Source organism: Euprymna scolopes, chromosome 16 (assembly GCF_053919585.1).
Source record: "Euprymna scolopes isolate OS-2025 chromosome 16, ASM5391958v1, whole genome shotgun sequence".
Classification (NCBI taxonomy): domain Eukaryota; kingdom Metazoa; phylum Mollusca; class Cephalopoda; order Sepiida; family Sepiolidae; genus Euprymna; species Euprymna scolopes.
Window position 1 is genome coordinate 15,266,509 of NC_136497.1, and position 22,709 is coordinate 15,289,217.

A 22,709-nucleotide genomic window follows, 5' to 3' on the forward strand; every position below is an offset into this window, starting at 1 on the left:
TTTTTTTTAGATAAAATGATAGCAATGGCAGCAGCAATGGTGGTTGTGGTAGTTAGATTATTGATGTTAGCAGGCAAATTCGGCAGTAGGAGTCAGTGTTTGTTACCTCCCAGACTGGAGTACGAGCTGTCCGAACTGCTGCGGGCATGCCCATGCCGCTGTTGGTGGTGGTGGTGATGTTGTGGTGGTTGGAGTTGTTGTTGATGATGGTGATGGTTGTGGGATGAGCCACGATGACCGGGAACATGCTTGGAAGTGGAGGAGCTCTTGCCTGCAAGATGGTCACCAAAAAAGGTGCAATGCGTCATAAAGAAATTCACGGCTGACCAAAACAGATCAAAAGGAGTCATCTTTAACCCACAAAGATTCCCTACCCACTCTTGCAAACAGATAGGCTAACAGAAGAAGAAGAAGAGAGAGAGAGAGAGAGAGAGAGAAAACGGGTGGGGAAAGGGGAGAGAAAGGGAGGGGCAAGAGAGAGAGAGAAAAAGGGAGGGGCAAGAGAGAGAGAGAAAAAGGGAGGGGCAAGAGAGAGAGAGAGAGAAAGGAGGGGCAAGAGAGAGAGAGAAAAAGGGAGGGGCAAGAGAGAGAGAGAGAAAAAGGGAGGGGCAAGAGAGAGAGAGAGAAAAAGGGAGGGGCAAGAGAGAGAGAGAGAAAAAGGGAGGGGCAAGAGAGAGAGAGAGAAAAAGGGAGGGGCAAGAGAGAGAGAGAGAAAAAGGGAGGGGCAAGAGAGAGAGAGAGAAAAAGGGAGGGGCAAGAGAGAGAGAGAGAAAAAGGGAGGGGCAAGAGAGAGAGAGAGAAAAAGGGAGGGGCAAGAGAGAGAGAGAAAAAGGGAGGGGCAAGAGAGAGAGAGAAAAAGGGAGGGGCAAGAGAGAGAGAGAAAAAGGGAGGGGAAAGAGAGAGAGAGAAAAAGGGAGGGGAAAGAGAGAGAGAGAAAAAGGGAGGGGAAAGAGAGAGAGAGAAAAAGGGAGGGGAAAGAGAGAGAGAGAAAAAGGGAGGGGAAAGAGAGAGAGAGAAAAAGGGAGGGGAAAGAGAGAGAGAGAAAAAGGGAGGGGAAAGAGAGAGAGAGAAAAAGGGAGGGGCAAGAGAGAGAGAGAGAGAAAGGAGGGGCAAGAGAGAGAGAGAAAAAGGGAGGGGCAAGAGAGAGAGAGAGAAAAAGGGAGGGGCAAGAGAGAGAGAGAGAGAGAAAAAGGGAGGGGCAAGAGAGAGAGAGAGAAAAAGGGAGGGGCAAGAGAGAGAGAGAGAAAAAGGGAGGGGCAAGAGAGAGAGAGAGAAAAAGGGAGGGGCAAGAGAGAGAGAGAGAAAAAGGGAGGGGCAAGAGAGAGAGAGAGAAAAAGGGAGGGGCAAGAGAGAGAGAGAAAAAGGGAGGGGCAAGAGAGAGAGAGAAAAAGGGAGGGGCAAGAGAGAGAGAGAAAAAGGGAGGGGAAAGAGAGAGAGAGAAAAAGGGAGGGGAAAGAGAGAGAGAGAAAAAGGGAGGGGAAAGAGAGAGAGAGAAAAAGGGAGGGGAAAGAGAGAGAGAGAAAAAGGGAGGGGCAAGAGAGAGAGAGAAAAAGGGAGGGGCAAGAGAGAGAGAGAAAAAGGGAGGGGCAAGAGAGAGAGAGAGAAAGGGAGGGGCAAGAGAGAGATAGAGAGAAAAGGGAGGGGCAAGAGAGAGAAGAGAGAAAGGGAGGGGCAAGAGAGAGATAGAGAGAAAGGGAGGGGCAAGAGAGAGATAGAGAGAAAGGGAGGGGCAAGAGAGAGATAGAGAGAAAGGGAGGGGCAAGAGAGAGATAGAGAGAAAGGGAGGGGCAAGAGAGAGATAGAGAGAAAGGGAGGGGCAAGAGAGAGATAGAGAGAAAGGGAGGGGCAAGAGAGAGATAGAGAGAAAGGGAGGGGCAAGAGAGAGATAGAGAGAAAGGGAGGGGCAAGAGAGAGATAGAGAGAAAGGGAGGGGCAAGACAGAGATAGAGAGAAAGGGAGGGGCAAGAGAGAGATAGAGAGAAAGGGAGGGGCAAGACAGAGATATAGAGAAAGGGAGGGGCAAGAGAGAGATAGAGAGAAAGGGAGGGGCAAGAGAGAGATAGAGAGAAAGGGAGGGGGCAAGAGAGAGATAGAGAGAGAAAGGGAGGGGCAAGAGAGAGAGAGAAAGGGTGGGGGAAGAGAGAGAGAGAGAGAGAAAGGGTGGGGGAAGAGAGAGAGAGAGAGAGAAAGGGTGGGGGAAGAGAGAGAGAGAGAGAAAGGATGGGGGAAGAGAGAGAGAGAGAGAGAAAGGATGGGGGAAGAGAGAGAGAGAGAGAGAAAGGATGGGGGAAGAGAGAGAGAGAGAGAGAAAGGATGGGGGAAGAGAGAGAGAGAGAGAGAGAGAGAGAAAGGATGGGGGAAGAGAGAGAGAGAGAGAGAGAGAAAGGATGGGGGAAGAGAGAGAGAGAGAGAGAAAGGATGGGGGAAGAGAGAGAGAGAGAGAGAGAAAGGATGGGGGAAGAGAGAGAGAGAGAGAGAGAAAGGATGGGGGAAGAGAGAGAGAGAGAGAAAGGATGGGGGAAGAGAGAGAGAGAGAAAGGATGGGGGAAGAGAGAGAGAGAGAGAGAGAGAGAAAGGATGGGGGAAGAGAGAGAGAGAAAGGATGGGGGAAGAGAGAGAGAGAGAGAGAGAGAGAGAGAGAGAGAGAGAAAGGATGGGGGAAGAGAGAGAGAGAGAGAAAGGATGGGGGAAGAGAGAGAGAGAGAGAAAGGATGGGGGAAGAGAGAGAGAGAGAGAAAGGATGGGGGAAGAGAGAGAGAGAGAGAGAGAAAGGATGGGGGAAGAGAGAGAGAGAGAGAGAGAAAGGATGGGGGAAGAGAGAGAGAGAAAGGATGGGGAAGAGAGAGAGAGAGAGAGAAAGGATGGGGGAAGAGAGAGAGAGAGAGAGAGAGAAAGGATGGGGGAAGAGAGAGAGAGAGAGAGAGAGAAAGGATGGGGGAAGAGAGAGAGAGAGAGAGAAAGGATGGGGGAAGAGAGAGAGAGAGAGAGAAAGGATGGGGGAAGAGAGAGAGAGAAAGGATGGGGGAAGAGAGAGAGAGAAAGGATGGGGGAAGAGAGAGAGAGAAAGAGAGGGAAAGGGTGGGGGGAGAGAGAGAGAGAGAGAGGGAAAGGGTGGGGGAAGAGAGAGAGAGAGAGAAAGGGTGGGGGAAGAGAGAGAGAGAGAGAAAGGGTGGGGGAGAGAGAGAGAGAGAAAGGGTGGGGGAAGAGAGAGAGAGAGAAAGGGTGGGGGAAGAGAGAGAGAGAGAAAGGGTGGGGGAAGAGAGAGAGAGAGAAAGGGTGGGGGAAGAGAGAGAGAAAGGGTGGGGGAAGAGAGAGAGAGAGAAAGGGTGGGGGAAGAGAGAGAGAGAGAAAGGGTGGGGAAGAGAGAGAGAGAGAAAGGGTGGGGGAAGAGAGAGAGAGAGAAAGGGTGGGGGAAGAGAGAGAGAGAGAAAGGGTGGGGGAAGAGAGAGAGAGAGAAAGGGTGGGGGAAGAGAGAGAGAGAGAAAGGGTGGGGGAAGAGAGAGAGAGAGAAAGGGTGGGGGAAGAGAGAGAGAGAGAGAAAGGGTGGGGGAAGAGAGAGAGAGAGAAAGGGTGGGGGAAGAGAGAGAGAGAGAAAGGGTGGGGGAAGAGAGAGAGAGAGAAAGGGTGGGGGAAGAGAGAGAGAGAGAAAGGGTGGGGGAAGAGAGAGAGAGAAAGGGTGGGGGAAGAGAGAGAGAGAGAAAGGGTGGGGGAAGAGAGAGAGAGAGAAAGGGTGGGGGAAGAGAGAGAGAGAGAAAGGGTGGGGGAAGAGAGAGAGAGAGAAAGGGTGGGGGAAGAGAGAGAGAGAGAAAGGGTGGGGGAAGAGAGAGAGAGAGAAAGGGTGGGGGAAGAGAGAGAGAGAGAAAGGGTGGGGGAAGAGAGAGAGAGAGAAAGGGTGGGGGAAGAGAGAGAGAGAGAAGGGTGGGGGAAGAGAGAGAGAGAGAAAGGGTGGGGGAAGAGAGAGAGAGAGAAAGGGTGGGGGAAGAGAGAGAGAGAGAAAGGGTGGGGGAAGAGAGAGAGAGAGAAAGGGTGGGGGAAGAGAGAGAGAGAGAAAGGTGGGGGAAGAGAGAGAGAGAAAGGGGGGAGGAAGAGAGAGAGAGAAAGGGTGGGGAAGAGAGAGAGAGAAAGGGTGGGGGAAGAGAGAGAGAGAAAGGGTGGGGAAGAGAGAGAGAGAAAGGGTGGGGGAAGAGAGAGAGAGAAAGGGTGGGGGAAGAGAGAGAGAGAAAGGGTGGGGGAAGAGAGAGAGAGAAAGGGTGGGGGAAGAGAGAGAGAGAGAAAGGGTGGGGGAAGAGAGAGAGAGAGAAAGGGTGGGGGAAGAGAGAGAGAGAAAGGGTGGGGGAAGAGAGAGAGAGAAAGGGTGGGGGAAGAGAGAAAGAGAAAGGGTGGGGGAAGAGAGAGAGAGAAAGGGTGGGGGAAGAGAGAGAGAGAAAGGGTGGGGGAAGAGAGAGAGAGAAAGGGTGGGGGAAGAGAGAGAGAGAAAGGGTGGGGGAAGAGAGAGAGAAAGGGTGGGGGAAGAGAGAGAGAGAAAGGGTGGAGGAAGAGAGAGAGAGAAAGGGTGGGGGAAGAGAGAGAGAGAAAGGGAGGGGGAAGAGAGAGAGAGAAAGGGAGGGGGAAGAAAGAGAGAGAAAGGGAGGGGAAGAGAGAGAGAAAGGGAGGGGGAAGAGAGAGAGAAAGGGAGGGGGAAGAGAGAGAGAAAGGGAGGGGGAAGAGAGAGAGAAAGGGAGGGGGAAGAGAGAGAGAAAGGGAGGGGGAAGAGAGAGAGAAAGGGAGGGGGAAGAGAGAGAGAAAGGGAGGGGGAAGAGAGAGAGAAAGGGAGGGGGAAGAGAGAGAGAAAGGGAGGGGGAAGAGAGAGAGAAAGGGAGGGGCAAGAGAGAGAAAGGGAGGAGCAAGAGAGAGAGAAAGGGAGGGGCAAGAGAGAGAGAAAGGGAGGGGCAAGAGAGAGAGAAAGGGAGGGGCAAGAGAGAGAGAAAGGGAGGGGCAAGAGAGAGAGAAAGGGAGGGGCAAGAGAGTAAAAAGGGAGGGGGAAGAGAGAGAGAAAGGGAGGGGGAAGAGAGAGAGAGAAAGGGAGTGGGAAGAGAGAGAGAGAAAGGGAGGGGGAAGAGAGAGAGAGAAAGGGAGGGGGAAGAGAGAGAGAAAGGGAGGGGGAAGAGAGAGAGAAAGGGAGGGGGAAGAGAGAGAGAGAGAGAAAGGGAGGGGGAAGAGAGAGAGAGAGAAAGGGAGGGGGAAGAGAGAGAGAGAGAAAGGGAGGGGGAAGAGAGAGAGAGAGAGAGAGAGAAAGGGAGGGGGAACAGAGAGAGAGAGAAAGGGAGGGGGAACAGAGAGAGAGAGAAAGGGAGGGGGAAGAGAGAGAGAAACAGGAAAAATGTTGACTTTTCAACTTCGTTTGTTTTATTATATTTTTATAAATAAATTATCGCGTATTTTGTCACTCACAAAAAATTATTTCTATAAAGTTTCTTTCTTCTTTTATGTACAGTTATGTTTAAAAGTATTTAAATATGATTATTGTTGACATTTCTCCCAGACGTAAATGTGATGAACACCAATGCATAATGTCACATTCTCAAAATAATGTCATCATTAATCTCATATCAGCAGTTCATTACATTTACATATGCAAAAAAAAAAACCATCAATAAAAATCATTTAAATATGGATAAAATTTTTCGTGAATGAACAATAAAGAAGGCTGGAATGAAAATTGTTGTCCGCAACATAACTTTATTCAATATTTCTATTGTCCGTCTTGAGACTATTGTCCTCATTTACGGTCTTTATTTCTAATATGTTGCGGACAACATTATATTGACTGACATTTTTATGCACTTGTTAATCGAGAAAAAAAAAGTGGAAATACAAAATTTTTACTTTTTAAAAATTTAATTATAAAAGTGACAACTGATGAAATATTTTTGAAACTAGATCAATAGAAAAACATATGCAGGAAAACTATAAACATTTTTTCAAAATAGATTTTATTTAATCTATTCAGCTATCTATGTAATAACTATGTTGTCCAACGAATCCATCAGTTTGTTGTGTCGAGTCTTATGTTTGAAATGCCACTGTCTATCAGTCAATGTTGACGCTTCCATTTGAAATGCGAGTGGCGGTCAGTGTTTAAGCTTCAATTTGAAATGCCACTGTCTGTCGGTCAGGGTGGATGCTTCCACTTGAAACGTTACTGACTGTCAGTCAGTGCTGATGTTTTCGTTTGAAATGCTACTTACTGACTGTCGGTTAGTGTTGATGCTCCCATAAGAAATGCTACTGTGTCGGTCAGTGCTGACGCTTCCGTTTGAAATGTTACTGTTTTTCAGTCAATGTTGACGCCTCCGTTTGAAATGCCACAGTCTGTCAGTGTTGGCACTTCTATTAGAAACACCACTAACTATTGGTCAGATGCTTCCATTTGAAATGCCACTGACTATTGGTCAGCGTTAGTGCTTCCATTTGAAATGCCACTGACTATTGGTCAGTTTTGATGCTTCCATTTGAAATGCTATTGTTTGTCGGTCCGTGTTGACACTTCTGTTCGAAACGGCACTGTCAGTCGGTTTGTACAGATGTTTCCGTTTGAAACAGCACCGGCTGTCAGGCAATGCTTCTGTTCAAAACTGTCTTTCTGTCTGTGTCGATGCTTTTGTTTGAAATGGCACTCTCTGTCAATCCATACAGACATTACCATTCGAAAAGGAAATATTTGTCACTTCGTCAGTTCGAAATCACATTATTTGTCAATCCCTGTTGACGCTTCAGTTCTAAATAGAATTATTTATCAGTCTTTGTGGATGCTTCAGTTTCAAAGAATATCTTAATTGGTCTCTAATGCTTTTATACATCTTTATAAGAATCTATGTTTGTCCATCAGTTGGTCTGTCACATTAAAGCTTGAAATAGCATTTTATCTGTCCATCATCTCTATATTTGGAGTAGCATTTTTGTCATTCCTTCAAATTTCATTTCAAAATAGAATTTTTGTTGGTTTGTCATGCAGAAGTTTAAAATATTTTTGTCAGTCTGTCACATTTGATTTTGAAATCACATTTTTATTTGCTATGGTTACATTTAAAAAAAGACAGTTACATCCACACATCTTCATAAGAGGCTCTGTCAGTCTTCTGATTGGTCAGTCTTCCACATTTAGGTTTGAAATAGTACCATTCTAACATTTCAAAGAAAAATGGAAAGAGGATAAACCAAAACTCGAAGTTTCATCTATATTTCATACAAGTCTTCTTATATATTGCTATTTCTTTTGACTTTTCTTGTCATGCTTGAAAAAGCTTTTGCAACAGCAGGACAAAACGTTGAGATGCTACCTTCAGTTTTTGGCATTTCCTCCATTTTTCTATTATTATTTATTCTAATAATTTATCATATCCAACAATATAGTTAAATAAAAAGTCAGCATTTTCCCCATTAAAAGACAGAAAAGAACCAAGGGAGATAATCGTTCTAATAGGAGTTCCATGCAATCTGGCATTCCACAATCTGTTACACATGCATTCAAGAATTAGGTTAAAAATATTTAACATTTCAAAAGGGTTTTTCACAAAATATGAGCGAGAATTAGATTAAAAAACATCTTTGTACATTTCTATAAATAAAATTACAAGTCAAATTTGTATGTTTGTTTTTCTCACATTAATGTAACTTTGATAATCATACATTGGACTATCAAATTTTTTAATTTTTATTTTAATCACATATTTATTAAAATAAAAAAAATGCAGTAATGAAACAATTTTAAAGTGGCCATCGAAAAACTAATATAATTACAAAATTAAATCCACCAAATGCATTTTGGTTTCTTTATAAACAAGACAGCAAGTTTAATACTTTGTTAATAATTGAAAGAAAAAAATGAATTATTTTTTTAACTCTTCAAAATTTGGAAACATTTAAGCTGTCAACCACAAAGACATTTCTGGCTTTAAAATTCTTAGCGAATCCTCACATGTTAAAAAAATAAATAAATAAAGAATGACAATTCAGGAAGCTATTTACCTCCAATATCTTTATAGAAATTAAAAAATATTACTTTAACAAAATTAGTTACTGTGTTATAACTATTTGGTTCAATTAATAATTTAATGGCCAAGCAATACAAGTAATAATTAAATTTCACTTTGAAAAGTTTAAAACCTGGTAATGAAAAAATTGCATAGTTAAAGAGGAAAAAAAAATTGAAACAAAATAACTCCCAGACAGCACTGTTGGTATAGCTAATCTAATACATAAAATAAAGTCAGTCATATTTTCACTTGTACAGCAATAGCTTACAAATTTAATATTCTGTTTTAACTAGCAAGTCAGTTATGGAAAATTTCTATCTTATTTTTTCAAAAACCAAACTTTGCTTTTCAGATTGATGTCAACGATTACATACAATATCTGATTGAAAATTTTTCAGGGCGTCCACGGCTTACCTTCTTTGAATAGCCAACAAAGATAACTATCCAATAAAATCACTGTGTTTGGTATACTAAAAATGCTAATGACTTCCAAAATTGTTTTTATTCTAAACATTTAATCTTATTTCAATTATTACTTCATTTTAAGTTGATTTTTTGAATACATTAATCTAGATTTTATTTCTGCTTATATTTAAATTCAAAGGCTTATTCTAAGCTAACATGGCTACTTAACGAAACCTTTTAAGATCAACCATTATAAAATAAGAAAAAAGGGAGATAACTAATTAATTCATACTTAATTCCCTTTTTGACAATTAAAGCTAAATACTGCATAGTTTCAATAAAAACTAAAACAAAAACTACCACATAAAGGCTATATTTTCAATTCCCAGCCCATATATCAGACAACTTGAGATCATTGTTAACTTTACAGCAGCAATAAACCAGCATATTTTAAATAAAAACAGTCGTCACCATCATCGGTTTTATGTGTGGCATGTATTGAACAACTTTAAGAAATTGACTTATAAACTAACCTATCTGTTCAGGTCTTTATTCATCCCTCAAATCCATTTTTATCACTTCCTCCCCTATAAACTGAACCTGCTTCCTTAACTATTCTACGTCTACTAACCCAAACACATTCATCTATTCTTTCAACGTGACCAAACCATCAAAGTTTCCTGCTTTTCATACTGTGCAGATTTAATGTTCCTCTGAAGTCATCAGAACTAACCTTGTCTTTAAAACTCATATTATAATCCATCATATAACTCTCATATCATTCCTCTCCATACAACATATGTTCTCAACTCTCACTAGCCACGTTTCATTTCCATACACCACACTGCGTACGCATGGCTGATAAACTTTTAAATTAGTCAACAGTGATAATACTTGGTCGGGTAATAATAGAAATTTCCTATACTTACTCTTTCAATCACATAAGCACCCGCCCCATATGTTCGGTAGCTTTAAAAAATACTTCCAAACTAATTTATCTCTGGTCAGGTCTTTGTTTATCCCTTATCCCCCAATTCATTTTTATCAGTTATCATGTTATCCTTCACCTTCACCTATGAACTGAACCTGCTACCTCAACTATTCTACATCTACTAACACAAGAACTCATCCATTCTTTCAATGTGACCATACCATTAAAATCTCCTGTTTTGCACACATCTCCCTATATTGTGCAGATTTAATTTTACTCCACGATCATTAGAACTAGGCCCATCTTGAAGACTCACATAATATATCCAACGTATCATTTTTATATAATTTCTCTCCATGCAACACATGCCCTCAACTCTTATTTGCCAGGTTTCACTTCAATACATCACACTATGTACTCATGTCTGATAGACTCTTTCCTTGATTGACAGTGGTAATGCTCCAATGTAGCTTTTTTTTTAATAAGCCCCATTAAAAGTGTGTGTGTGTGTGTATATATATATATATATATATATATATATATATACACACACACACATTTAATTCGTCCTTCTGTACTTACTTCCTTTTTTGGTAGCAAAATTGCAATGGCATGTTTTTCTTTGCATTTTTTGTCCCCCCCCCCCCAAGCCGGGTAGAACTGCTAGTTTTTTTTTACATGAAAGGTCACAACTTATCAAGGGCGGGAGGCCACCCTAGGTTAAAGGTTAAGCATTGGGTAGAGGATCAGTCATAGTGGAACTTGGGTAGGGTTAGATTATCTAAGAGGATGGCTCAATAAGAATTTATAAATATTGGATTTGAAGACAACAATGTTATAGTCAGCTAAGAAGCATACCAATGGTATTGCATTCGATAGACAGACAGTTCTAGAGAAGAAATTTTGCTTATGGAATTTTTGTTTGTATGGGAAGTTGTTGCAGCTAGCCGTGTATTTGTTGCAAACGTTGTACAGAGAGGGATCATAAATTGGAGCACTTACAATAAAAATAATGATAGAGCAGAGATAGATTCGCAACATCTCTTCTGTGAGAAAGAGGAAGCAGTGAAATGAAATGGTCATCACCCACTAAATTTTGCAGACGGTTTTGCACTCTGTCAAAGTAGGAAAGGGTGCTCTTTGGAGCTTCACCCCAGATGTGGCAATGCATCCTATTTTAGAGGACTTAATTGAGTTTTGTACAGGTAGAAGATTGTGTTGGGAGTGAAACTTTCTGGGGCAGTAGAACGGCTTCATCATTTTTTCAGTGATTTTGGCAATGGATTTGATGTAGGTCTTCTACTTCAGGTCAGTAGTAAAGGTCAATCCTAAAAGTTTTTTTAAAGCAGGGTGCTTCCTCAAAGTGATAGCCATTCATTTCAACTGGGGCAAAATGTGGTTATGAGCATTGGTGGTAAAGAGATGTAGGGAGTTGAGTAGCAAGATGTCTGTTCATTTGAACTTTTGCATGTCAGTACAGTTACGGAAACAGGAACTCGGAAGTGAGTTCCAGAACCTAGCAGTTCTAGGGGAAGAAACTATTAGAATAGAAGGTTTTCTTACATCTAGGGATCTCTACTGTGTAGGGGTGGGACTTTGCTGCTAGTCAAGTTTGACAGGGGTGTTTACGTTGAGGGGGACACAAGTGCTTGTAGTTCGTTAGAGCATCCATCATTAAAATACTTGTAGAACAGGCAGAGGGATGCAACATTTCATCGATGGGACAGAGGCTGAAGCCTAGATGACAGTTCAGTACCTATCAGGTTGGCGCCTCTCTTTTGAACCCTGTCTAGGAGTGAGAGACGGGTAGCAGATGCACCAGCCCAAACATGACAACAGTACTCCATACATGGGCGAATGGTGGCCTTATAGAGGTACAGGATACTTTCAGGCATAAGTAATTTTCTAGCAAGATAGAGAGAGCCCACCTTTTTCGTAGCAGCCTGTTCCAACTCATATTCCCTGTGAACGTTAAGAGGTATTGGTGGTTGAGAAGGTTTCTTGCAATTATTGAAGGAAACAAGCTTAGTCTTGGCAGTATTGAATGTGACCATCCATTTTTGTCCCCATTCCACTACAGGTTAGATATGTGTTCATTTGTTTTCCCCTCATGCCTGTTATAGAGCATGGTCTCATCAGCAAATATACCCATCTTAGAGACAATTTTATCGGGGAGGTCATTTATAAATATTAGGAATAATAAAGGTCCAAGGATAGACCCCTGGAGTACTCCTGTATTTATATCATTGTTTAGGTGTATGACCGTCGAGGACAACCTCTCTTATTCAAGAAGGATTTAATTATGTTAAGTATTCATCCAGTAATACTGCATAATCTGATTCTCAGCTCCAGAACACTCTCCCAAAGCTAGAGTTACACCAAAAGAAGGTCATGCTGATCGTTTGATGGCCAGTGACCAGACTCATCCATTAGTTTTTTTTTGAATGCGGGCGAAACCAATATGGCGGTGAAGTACTGTCAACAAATGGATGAAACGCATTGATAACGTTCAGAATTAGTGAACAGAAAAGGCCTAATTCTTCTCCATGACAATGCCCGACTGCACATTGCTAAACTGACTCTGCAGAAGTGGAACAAATTGGCCTACAAAACTACCATACTCTCCACTTTTTGTAAGCATCTCAACATTTTACGTGAGAAATCCTTCAAAAACCTAAGTGATATCAAAAACACCTTCAGCGACTTTATCGCCACCAGAATGCAAGATTTTTACATTACTTGCATATCTATGCCTCCATTCAGTCTCGAGACAAAGAATACCCCTGTAGAAGCAGCTGCGTATCTAATTGTGAGGCAAGGGTTGCACAATCCACAGACGAACCTTTCCTAAATTGGCACAGCGGCAATGAGAAGTTCAAGATGACTAGAAAATGCTGAGATAAGCGGAGAGCACATACACCACCTGGAAGTCCTAAATGGTCACCAATTTAGTACTGACCAGGTTCAACCGTTGCTTAACTGGTGATCCAGCAGGAACCGGTGTGTCAACGTGATTATGTCATATGTTACTTGCATAAATGCACTTGTTTTTCATTGTTGCGTTGATTCTGATGCGTCAGTTGTTTGTCTTTTCCGTATAAATAAAGCAAAACTGTTTGAACACAAATGCCTGGCCCTCGAGCCGGGTACTATCTGTTCTGGAATTGGTCCTTGGCCAATGTAATGGAAACCCTTCATACTGAGACAATTACTATTTACTTGGATACTGTCAGAGTGCCCCTTTTTGGGGAGAGCTGGTTTTCTCCCCACATTAAAAATGACCTCGTGGGAAGTTTAAAAGCAACGCTATTTCTGCAAGTCATCTTTTTGATTGACTATGTTTAATTTGAACATTTTACATTTCCGGTCATGTCATGGAGTAGCGGTAAGACGTCAGGTTTTCTTTCACTATCTTTTCCGCCTTTGCGTCACGGGTTCGAGCCTGCCTGCCTGCTACAACTTTTTTGTTTTTTACACCTCCAAACACTCGGGCAACACCAGGCACCCAGGCTAGTCTTAATTTAAAAGTTAAAAACCGCAATAACTTTTTTTCACAACCTGATAGGATTTGTGTCTGGTCTTCTCCTGTTATAATACATTAGTAAACAATCTTTGATCAAATAAATTAAGACATTTTTTAAATGTTAACAGCTTTTAACTCGCAATATTTTTTTTTCACATTAACCTTCCCATTACTTAAACGTTACATTTAATTACTACAGTTGTTTAGTCATTGAATTAGTAATAGAGACAAATGGTTATACATAAAAAATGATTTGTTTAAAATAATGTTTTAATCTATATAAAATTATTGGATGTGAAGCGCTTTCAATACTGTTACTCTTAATACAGCAGTAACAATGGCCTGGTGGTTAACGGCATGAACTGACGACCTGGCTGCTCCAAGTTCAAATCCAGTTCGTTCCACTAAAAATCACTTAGAATGTTGGTAATCATCTCATGGTTTCTTCCGTAAGTAACCAATGTCATTCCAGAAAGAATTCTGTCTAGAAAAATATCAGGGAAAAACAATGCCAACAATAGAATTTTTGGATGCATACAATATGATGATGAAAATACATCAGGAAATTCTGCTAAGAATTTAAAACGACAAATGATTTTCTATTCAACAGTTTAAATGCTGACAAATTTCTTTTAAATTTCAAAGTGTCACAAAGTAATTCTTTTCAGCTATTAATAAAAGATTTAAATAGTTGACTTGTTTACAAAGGAATGGAAATGCATTTTAGTGGATTTAATTTTGTAATGTATGGACAATAGATTAACAAAAAATGTTTAAGTCACATAGAGGTAAGAAATACACGTACACAGGAGAAGTAGTTACAATTTTATTAATAGACTAGCCTGGGTGCCCGGCATTGCCCAGGTGTTTGGAGGTGTGTTGAAAAAAAAAAAAAAAAAAAAAAAAAGTGGTAGTAGGCAGGCAGGCAGGCTTGAACCTGTACCGCAAACGAGGAAAAGAACATGAAAAAAAAAATGTGACGTCTTTGCCGTTGCATCCATCGCCAAAGCGGAAGTAGTGAAGGTTCAAATTAAAGCTAGTCAATCGAAAAGAGGGGATGACTTTTGAAAATATCGGCAAAAAAGCAACCTCTCCTTGTAGAAAAGTGCCCAGTTGAGGGCGAAGAAATTAATGTTTTTAGCAATTTTTTTTATATTTGTTGTTCGAAAGGTTGAACTTCAAAATGATACCGATCTTGTGAAAATCCGTCGCTTCTGTTGAAAGTTTTAGGCAGAGATACATACATTTAAACAGACAGGTGAGATTTATATAATAGATTGTTTCTTAACTTCATACACTACAATTCTTGGGGGTTGTGAATTCTTGATTTTCGATAATTTAACTTTTTTTGAGTCAGACACACACTCCTCAACTCTTCCGCCTACTTGCATCAGGTTTGGAATCCAAAATATCCTTAAATTCAGATAAAGAAAACCTAAGTTTATTTCTGACCCCCCCCCCCCGGGCCTCCAAGCTTGTTTTCATTTTTATTTTTTACTCAGAACTGAGCTAAAAAAACAAAAGGCAAGTTTTAAGATTGAAGTTATATCAAGCAACAATAAGAACAAGTCGCGCGTGCGTGGTCCCCCTCTGATGCTGCATGGGAGATGACACCACAAAAAATAGCGAAGAAATGATGAATGTGAGAAGTGCGTGAAGGGCCAACGTTGCCTTCACATTTTCAACAAGTTTCAGAAAAATCTAATGGATGGGGCAAAGTTATGAGGTGAAAAGTGTCACTTTTGCAATCTCGGACATTTGCGACCCTTTTTGAGCTCCTGGGAATGCTAAATCTCAGTGAAAATGGACAAACGGTACAGTTTCACACCTTAAGACATGTATATTTGAATTCAGCATCGAAAACCACTATATAGACATACATATCAAATTTTTAAATAATATGAAAAAAAAAAGAACTCCAAAAAAGGCATGTTTTTTTAGTCCTAAAAGTCCCAGAGGGATGCGAACCAAAATTTTTCCAGGGTCACCCATACTGAATTTATATTAAGAATAATGGCCTCCACATTTTGGCCAAGTTTCAAGAAAATCTAATGGATGGATCAAATGCTATGGGGCAAAATGTGTTATTTTTGTCCATTTTTGACCTCTTTTGAGCCCCTGGGAATGCTGAATCCCAGTGTAAATGGATAACGGTGGAGATTCAGGCCTTAACACATGTATATTTGAGTTGACTACTGTGAAAAAACGCTATATAGTTAAACATATCAAGCTTTTGTTGAGAAATATGAAAAAAGAGCCACAAAAAGGGGCATTTTTAGCACTGAAAGTCCCCAGGGACACAAACCAGAATTTTTCCGGGGTCACCCTATACTGGATTTATATTAAGAACAAAGGGCTCCACATTTTGGCCAAGTTTCAGAAAATGGATGGATCAAAAGTTATAGGGCACAAGTGTCATTTGTGGCATTTTTTTATCACTTGAACTCCTGGAGACGCAACGGGGATTTTTGCAAAAAAATATTTTTAACTGTGCACATCTATTTAATGGAATACAATTTGTGGCAAAATTTCAGGAAAAACTAAGGGACGGTTATCTGGCAATCATCTGGACAAACAGACGCACGCACGGACACCACTGAAAACATACGTCCCTCTCCGATAAATCAGAGGCCCAAAATATAAGTAGCAAATAGTTTGTGATGGTTATATACACACCAAGTTAAAAGGTATTCAAGAGGGGAAACTCGTGAATTAAAACAAAGATAAGAGTGCTCAATAAAAAGAGCAAAATATATTTTATTTTGTAATATTTGTCTATATATCTTATCTCTATATAAATAAAATGAACTCATTTTTTCCCGTCGGATTTTGACCTTAATAGGATTAAAAATCAAGATATTTCATGCAAATATAATATGCACAAACGGCAGAACAATATTTGAGGTGTGTTATAGGCTTATTATTTCTCAAATTCCTCGATAATCTTAGATTTCTATACTTTTTCTGCTGAGAAGTCACGGCCAAAATCGGTTAAGATCAATGGAAGTGGTAAAATATTTTCTCTCTAATAAATTCCTCCTCCCCCTGCCACCACTTAACACCGTTTGGGGATCGTTCACAAGGAACAGTTGAGAAGAGAACACCGGTTTGGCTTCGTAGTTCTTTCATGTGAAGTTATTTAAAATCACTAAACTAAGCTGCAGTGCTCTGTGGCGTAGTGGTTAGCATGCTGGACAATTCACATTATATTTTCACGTTCGCGCCGACCTACCGTAGTCGTTTTTTTTTTTTTTTTTTACTAAACAACTGGAATGGACTTTTCTTGGTGGCCAAACTGTTAACGTTGCAGATGTTTTTTTTTTTTTTTTTTTTTTTTTTCACACTTAATTTTCCTACTTTTACTCATGACTCCGGGTTTGATCCTTCCTACTCACCTACCATAACATTTTTTAAAACTCCCCCCCCCCCCGTCCCGGAAACAAACACTCGGGCAACGCCGGGTACCCCCGCTAGTTTATAATATTCCGAACTTTAAAATGTTTATATAATTGAGAATTCGGTAATCGTTCATATACCAATAAATTTGAAGTCAGTATAAGGTGACTTAATTTGTAAGCTTCAAAATTACCAGTTTTTGTAATCAAGCATTCATAGTTTGTTTTAACAAAATCAACAAAAGTTGGATTGACAGCAACAATTTATTTGTATTTTCATTGTTCGTTACAAATGTTTCGCAACCATTTATATCTAATATAAAAAAGAATCCATAACAAACGAAAAAACCTCTGAAGGAAGAAATGTAGGTAAATTTTTTTGGCACAGTTTTCCTTAAAAGGGAAATGGATTTTATATTATTCATTGAAAAAGTGTTTTTCTCAACGTCTAAAGAGAGGCTGTTCTTGTGAATATTTTCAAACGATATAAGGTTTGAAATTGCCCAAATGGTCACAAAACAATTGTAACAAACAATGAAAATACACTATTTGTTGTTATCAATCCAATTTTTGTTGTCTTAATTTTGTTAAAACGATGGATGGAGAGAGAAACTTGCTGCTATGGTTTCAAATGATCTGATATAACAGCATGGGGAGACTTGATTCCAAATATTTCTCATACGTTGTATCTCCCCTCTTTTGGAAATAAGGTATAGTTATGAACATCTCCAGTATCAAATAATCTTCATATACTGTGAAATTTACTTTATGTGTGAAAATCAAAGAGGGGAGATATGACATATGAGAAATATTTGGAATCAAGTCTCTCCTTGCTGTTATTTCAGATCATTTGAAACCATAGCAGCAAGTTTAGTCTCCCCTCCAAGGCCAGAGATTTGGGGGGAATATCAGCTATTTTGCAATTCAAATGCAAAACTAGGAAAACTATTATGTTTGAAACATTTTATGACTAAAAAAGTGCCAAAAATAGGCTCTGGATGATGGATGATCTTATCTTAATGTGTAACCTTAAGAACAAATGTCACATAGCCCACTACACACTCCAAGTCATTACCTTTCCAACGAGCCTTCATTTGTTAAATTCTGATCAATAGTCACTGAAATTTGGAACTTATAAAATTGTGAAAAAAGGTGGTGTGTATATATATATATATATATATATATATATACACACACACACACACACTCTAATAGCCAATTTGAAAATTGAAATGTTCATATCTTTGGTTCTATGGGATGACAATACATGAAAATTTGCAGACTTTTTGAAGATTATAATACTATTCTATGGTTTAAATTTTATGATAATTGGTAATAAAGAACCTATATTTTCAAACCAATAAAATATGCCCAAATTTGCCTACATTGGTATATATAGTGTCCTGGCAAGCCAGCTTTAATCATGGGTAATGTCGATACCCTTACAACAATTTCAAAAATAAAAGAACAGATAAAAACACGAAAATGTAATCCCCCCCACACCAAAAAAAAAAAAATGTATGTGACAACCTCCCTACCAGATATTTTGGCAGAAGGGATGCAAAGAGAAACTGTTCTCCAGATATTGAGTACTTTTTGTTGCCTGTGTGGTGGGACCCCCCCCCCCACACACACTAAATAAATAAAAACAACTTTTCTTTCAATCAACATAGTAGGGAGAGCCCATGCGATCGGAATAAAAAAAAAAAAAATGAGCCGCGGTGGCTGGGCTTGAACATAACGTGAAATAGGGGAAGAAGACAAAAACTTACAGACAAATGCTTTTGGCCACCCGACCACAAGTGCTTATGACGTCAGGACATTGCAAAATAAGCTTTTTAAACAGAGTTTGATATGCATGTGTGACTTGAGAAAAACGCGACATGAAAAAGGACCCTCCTTCCAAAAAGTGGGCCAGTTGCCCATCACAGAATGGATCTTTTTTCTTAATTTTCACATATGCATCCAAGGCATTGCCCTTTCAGATGATACCAGTATCAACCTAGTCAGATGCATATGATAAAAGTTTTTAGCAGATATAAAACACACACACACACGCAGACAGTCCCCTTTACATAATAGATGATACAATTATCTTTTAAATACACATATGTATAAGCTCTATTTAATGCTACTGAGATTTGTTTTTGTACTTAAAACTTTTGGGAATCATTTTGATCTATGCAATTTTAATTTATACTAACCTAATTTTATACCAGCAAATCTTTAGCTCCGTTGTCTTTACGATCTGCTAACTAGTTTCTTTCCTCTGATGAAAAGAGCCTTACAATCTTTGAAACTCCACGGAATAAGGATATTTCATCACCCTTCTTTATTGGAGGTATTCTGTCGAAAAACATTTTTGCATGTAAATTTCCAGTTTACAGTCTTTGTTTATGCTTATGAATATATATATAAATGAGATAACGCACAGGTTAGAGATCAAGTGAATTTTTCTGTCAGATATTACATTGAGATAATACTTTCAGGACGATCCTAACCACAAAGGTAAAGCTCAATATTACTGGATTGACCGAGCTTTAACTTTAATCATTAAACTATACACATACACACACTCAATATGGAAGTATGAACAGTATACAATGAAAAGAGGTGTGACGTAAGAAAGCACATAGTTGAATGCTCTTCAAGTTTATGTTTCATTAATTTTAGGTGGGGGGCAAAAGTCGATAAAACAGCCTCCATTTTTTTTATTTATTTAAAACTCAATAGAAGAAAAGAAAATCCTTTGTTACATGTCATTTAGTTGCAAATTGCATCACATTTCAAGTTAGGATTTGTTTTCAATTAAAATGCAACCGAGTTGCTAGTCGAGCTGAATGGCCATAAAAAAGTCCAGATTTCAATGGAATGGATTTTACTTTTTGGAGTTTACTGTTACTTCAATTTCAGTGGAGAGACTCACAGGTTTAACACCTTTAAAAGTTCCGTTAATCGAAGTTTGGAACAATATCCCACCTGAAAGGAGTTCAGAGCGACTACGCATTGCACCAACATCATTATACAGTTGTTCTCGAAAAGAAGCCCATTAAGCATCTCACGGAACATTTGTGCCTCCAGTTTTAACAACTGTTTCCCATTTCAAACAAATACATATGTGTATGCAAATTATATGCTACATGCCTTTTCTTTATGTCGATATATTAATAAGACGTTTAGTCGTATACAAATTAGTGGGTTGCAGTTTTCTGTACTTAATTGTTATTTTTTTCTCCAGAAGGCTGATATCGCTATAAGCACACACACACACACACACATTATATATATATATATATATATATATATATATATATAAAGTCAAGTAAAAATTAAGTTTACAAACCAAAAGCTTCAGTAAACTTTAAGTGAATATAAATAAATAATATAAATATTGATACACAATAATAATAAATATAATAAAATAATTAATATTTATATAGTAATCCCAACCAAATATAAATATTGATAAATAAATGACAAATATTAATATTTATATAGTAATCCCAACTAAATAAATAATATAAATAATAATAAATAAATGATAAATATTAATATTTATATAGTAATCCCAACTAAATAAATAATATAAATATTGATAAATAATAAATAATATAAATATTAATACACAATAATAATAAATATAATAAAATAATTAATATTTATATAGTAATCCCAACTAAATAAATAATATAAATATTGATAAATAAATAAATAATATAAATATTGATACACAATAATAATAAATATAATAAAATAATTAATATTTATATAGTAATCCCAACCAAATATAAATATTGATAAATAAATGACAAATATTAATATTTATATAGTAATCCCAACTAAATAAATAATATAAATAATAATAAATAAATGATAAATATTAATATTTATATAGTAATCCCAACTAAATAAATAATATAAATATTGATAAATAATAAATAATATAAATATTGATACACAATAATAATAAATATAATAAAATAATTAATATTTATATAGTAATCTCAACTAAATAAATAATATAAATATTGATAAATAAATAAATAATATAAATATTGATACACAATAATAATAAATATAATAAAATAATTAATATGTATATAGTAATCCCAACTAAATAAATAATATAAATATTAATAAATAAATAATAAATATTAATATTTATATAGTAATCCCAACCAAATAAAAAAGCTCAATGCTAGGAAATTTAGGAAATAGAGCTTGTCATAGAAGAACACAAAAATCTTTCTACAGACTTGGATCACATACATTTTGAATTATTAATTTGGATCTATTTGTCAACATTATAAATCCGATTTCTTCTTATGAGAACATTGCCTCTTATGATTATTTTGCTATGGAAATACTTAACCACTCCATATTCTTAATCTGAATTTTTAATTTAGTTTTTTTTTTCATTTTTTTCATGAACTCTTTGCAATAAAACTTTTTTGCAGATATGACCAGTTTTCATATAATGCAGTTTCAATTCATACCAGTACTAGCAAATTCATAGTTTTGTTATAATATTCATTTGCTAATATTTTTCCTCTAGCAGAAGAACGCATTTCTTTGAAACTCCATGGATTAAGGCAATCTTAATATTTTTTATTTGAGTATCCTGTCGAACAATAAATTCTTGTAAAGAATAATTTACAGTCTTAAATTCTGTTCAAACACACACACACAAATATATGGGATATAATATGCTTCTGAAATTTGGGACTACCATGAAATTGCAGTAAAATGTTATGATAAATCTTGTCCATATTTTTGCAAGTACTTTTGATTTGGTTCCTCCAATCATCATCCAGTGGGAGTTAATTTTGGTGTGTTTTAATTTATTTTCTATTATTCACAAAGTTTTAAAGTAGCTAGCTGAGTAATTAAGACTAACAAATTAACTGTTAGGCATTATCATTTGGAATTAACATGTCAAGATAAACGTTCATTTTTCAGCTTTCAGTCGTACAAAAATAAAGGCAAACAAACATGTAACGGTTAAAAACTAAAAGAAAAAACGTACTTGCAAAAACAGAAAATTAAAAAATATGAAACACCAATTTAATAAAAATACCAAATTAATTATTCGAAACACGGGAAAAAAAAAAATAAATAAATAAAAATAACATTTACCTTAATATATGTAGTACCCAATTAGATCTAGTTATTAGATATAGTTATTTACATTATATTATACATTATATTAGATATAGTTATTTACCCAATTAGATCACAAACAAATAAATGAAGCATTGAAAACAAAAGATTTTATCTCACAATGAAATGGATTTCCCTAATGATATTAGTGTGGATGGATAACTTATTTGACAGTTTTTAGACTAATTTTTAATCTAGAGAATTGATTGGTTTGGTTTATTGTAAACTAGCAGGGAGGGAAGGTTGCCCGGTTGTAAAATATGCTTAAATATATTTGAATTCATGCAATTTTTATCCTAGGCCCTCACAATCAACAAAGATTAGATTATTCCTGTAATGGTCAGGTTCCTGTTGATTTTTCAGTGGGAGTTTAGTTCTGTGCAGTTGTAGGAGGCACACCCTCCCAGGCTTTGCCTTCTCTCTTTGAGAAAAGGTTAGTTTATTGCTAATCGCATGTGGTGCCCTTACTGGGGAGCCAGCAGGGCTGCCCAGGTATTTTTTGCAGTTCAGAATTCCCTTTCTCTGGTGCACTATTTTAATCCCACTTTCTGACCCTGATGTCACAGTCCTTGCAGTGGGAGAGAACTATATACCTGCATGCAGATTTTGTATTTATTATTACAGAGCCAATTCTTTATTGAGTATTATATATATAGTACGCATTTCGAAAGTTAAAAGAAAATGACTTTAGTGCTATCAGCTAGAATCAAAACCGAAACTTATCACTCTAGCTGCATTCTCTACCGTTTGAGCTATTGACAAATAAGAAAGATTTAAAATTAAAATAGAAATTTGAAATAACATTTTCATAGTAAATGTGTAACTTCAATACACAAATCAGAATAATACTAATTCTTGTTTATTATTATCGACGATATGAAAAGCAATAATCATAGTTTACATTTTTTTTATTAAAAAAGAAAAAAAAAAGTCACTAATAAACGTTTTAAAAAGTCACTTTGAATTTTATTGGTGGGAAGGGAAGCAACTCATATTTTGTGAATAACCCAATCGTGCATTTTTGTCATGCACAGAAAAATGAGAATACAAAAGAGGAACATGCAATGTTAACAATAAAGAAATGCATTCCTTTCAGTTCATATAAACAACAAATTTATAATAATTGCAATAATCAATAGAGTTTTCATCTACTTTATTTTGACATGGACGAATTAGAAAAGAGTCTAAATTGTCAGATATGAAAAAGGGAGACATGTCAACATCAAAAGTCAAGATTTAAAATTGAAATATTAAAAATTGTTTTTAGCACTGAATTTGGG

General features: G+C 37.5%; 1 protein-coding gene across 7 annotated transcripts in view; it reads right to left on the reverse strand.

Moving 5' to 3' along the window:
• The window catches only part of LOC145295851 (uncharacterized), a 423,706-nt gene that overhangs the window by 80,771 nt on the left and 320,226 nt on the right, over positions 1 to 22,709 (reverse strand). For 5 of the 7 annotated variants that reach the window (XM_080141574.1, XM_080141571.1, XM_080141573.1 and 2 more), the window contains one exon: positions 107 to 271. The exons of the other annotated variants lie outside the window; for them this stretch is intronic. In XM_080141574.1, coding sequence (XP_079997700.1) covers positions 107 to 271 — 165 coding nt within the window. The remainder of the gene's footprint in view (positions 1 to 106; positions 272 to 22,709) is intronic. 7 annotated transcript variants of the gene reach the window in all.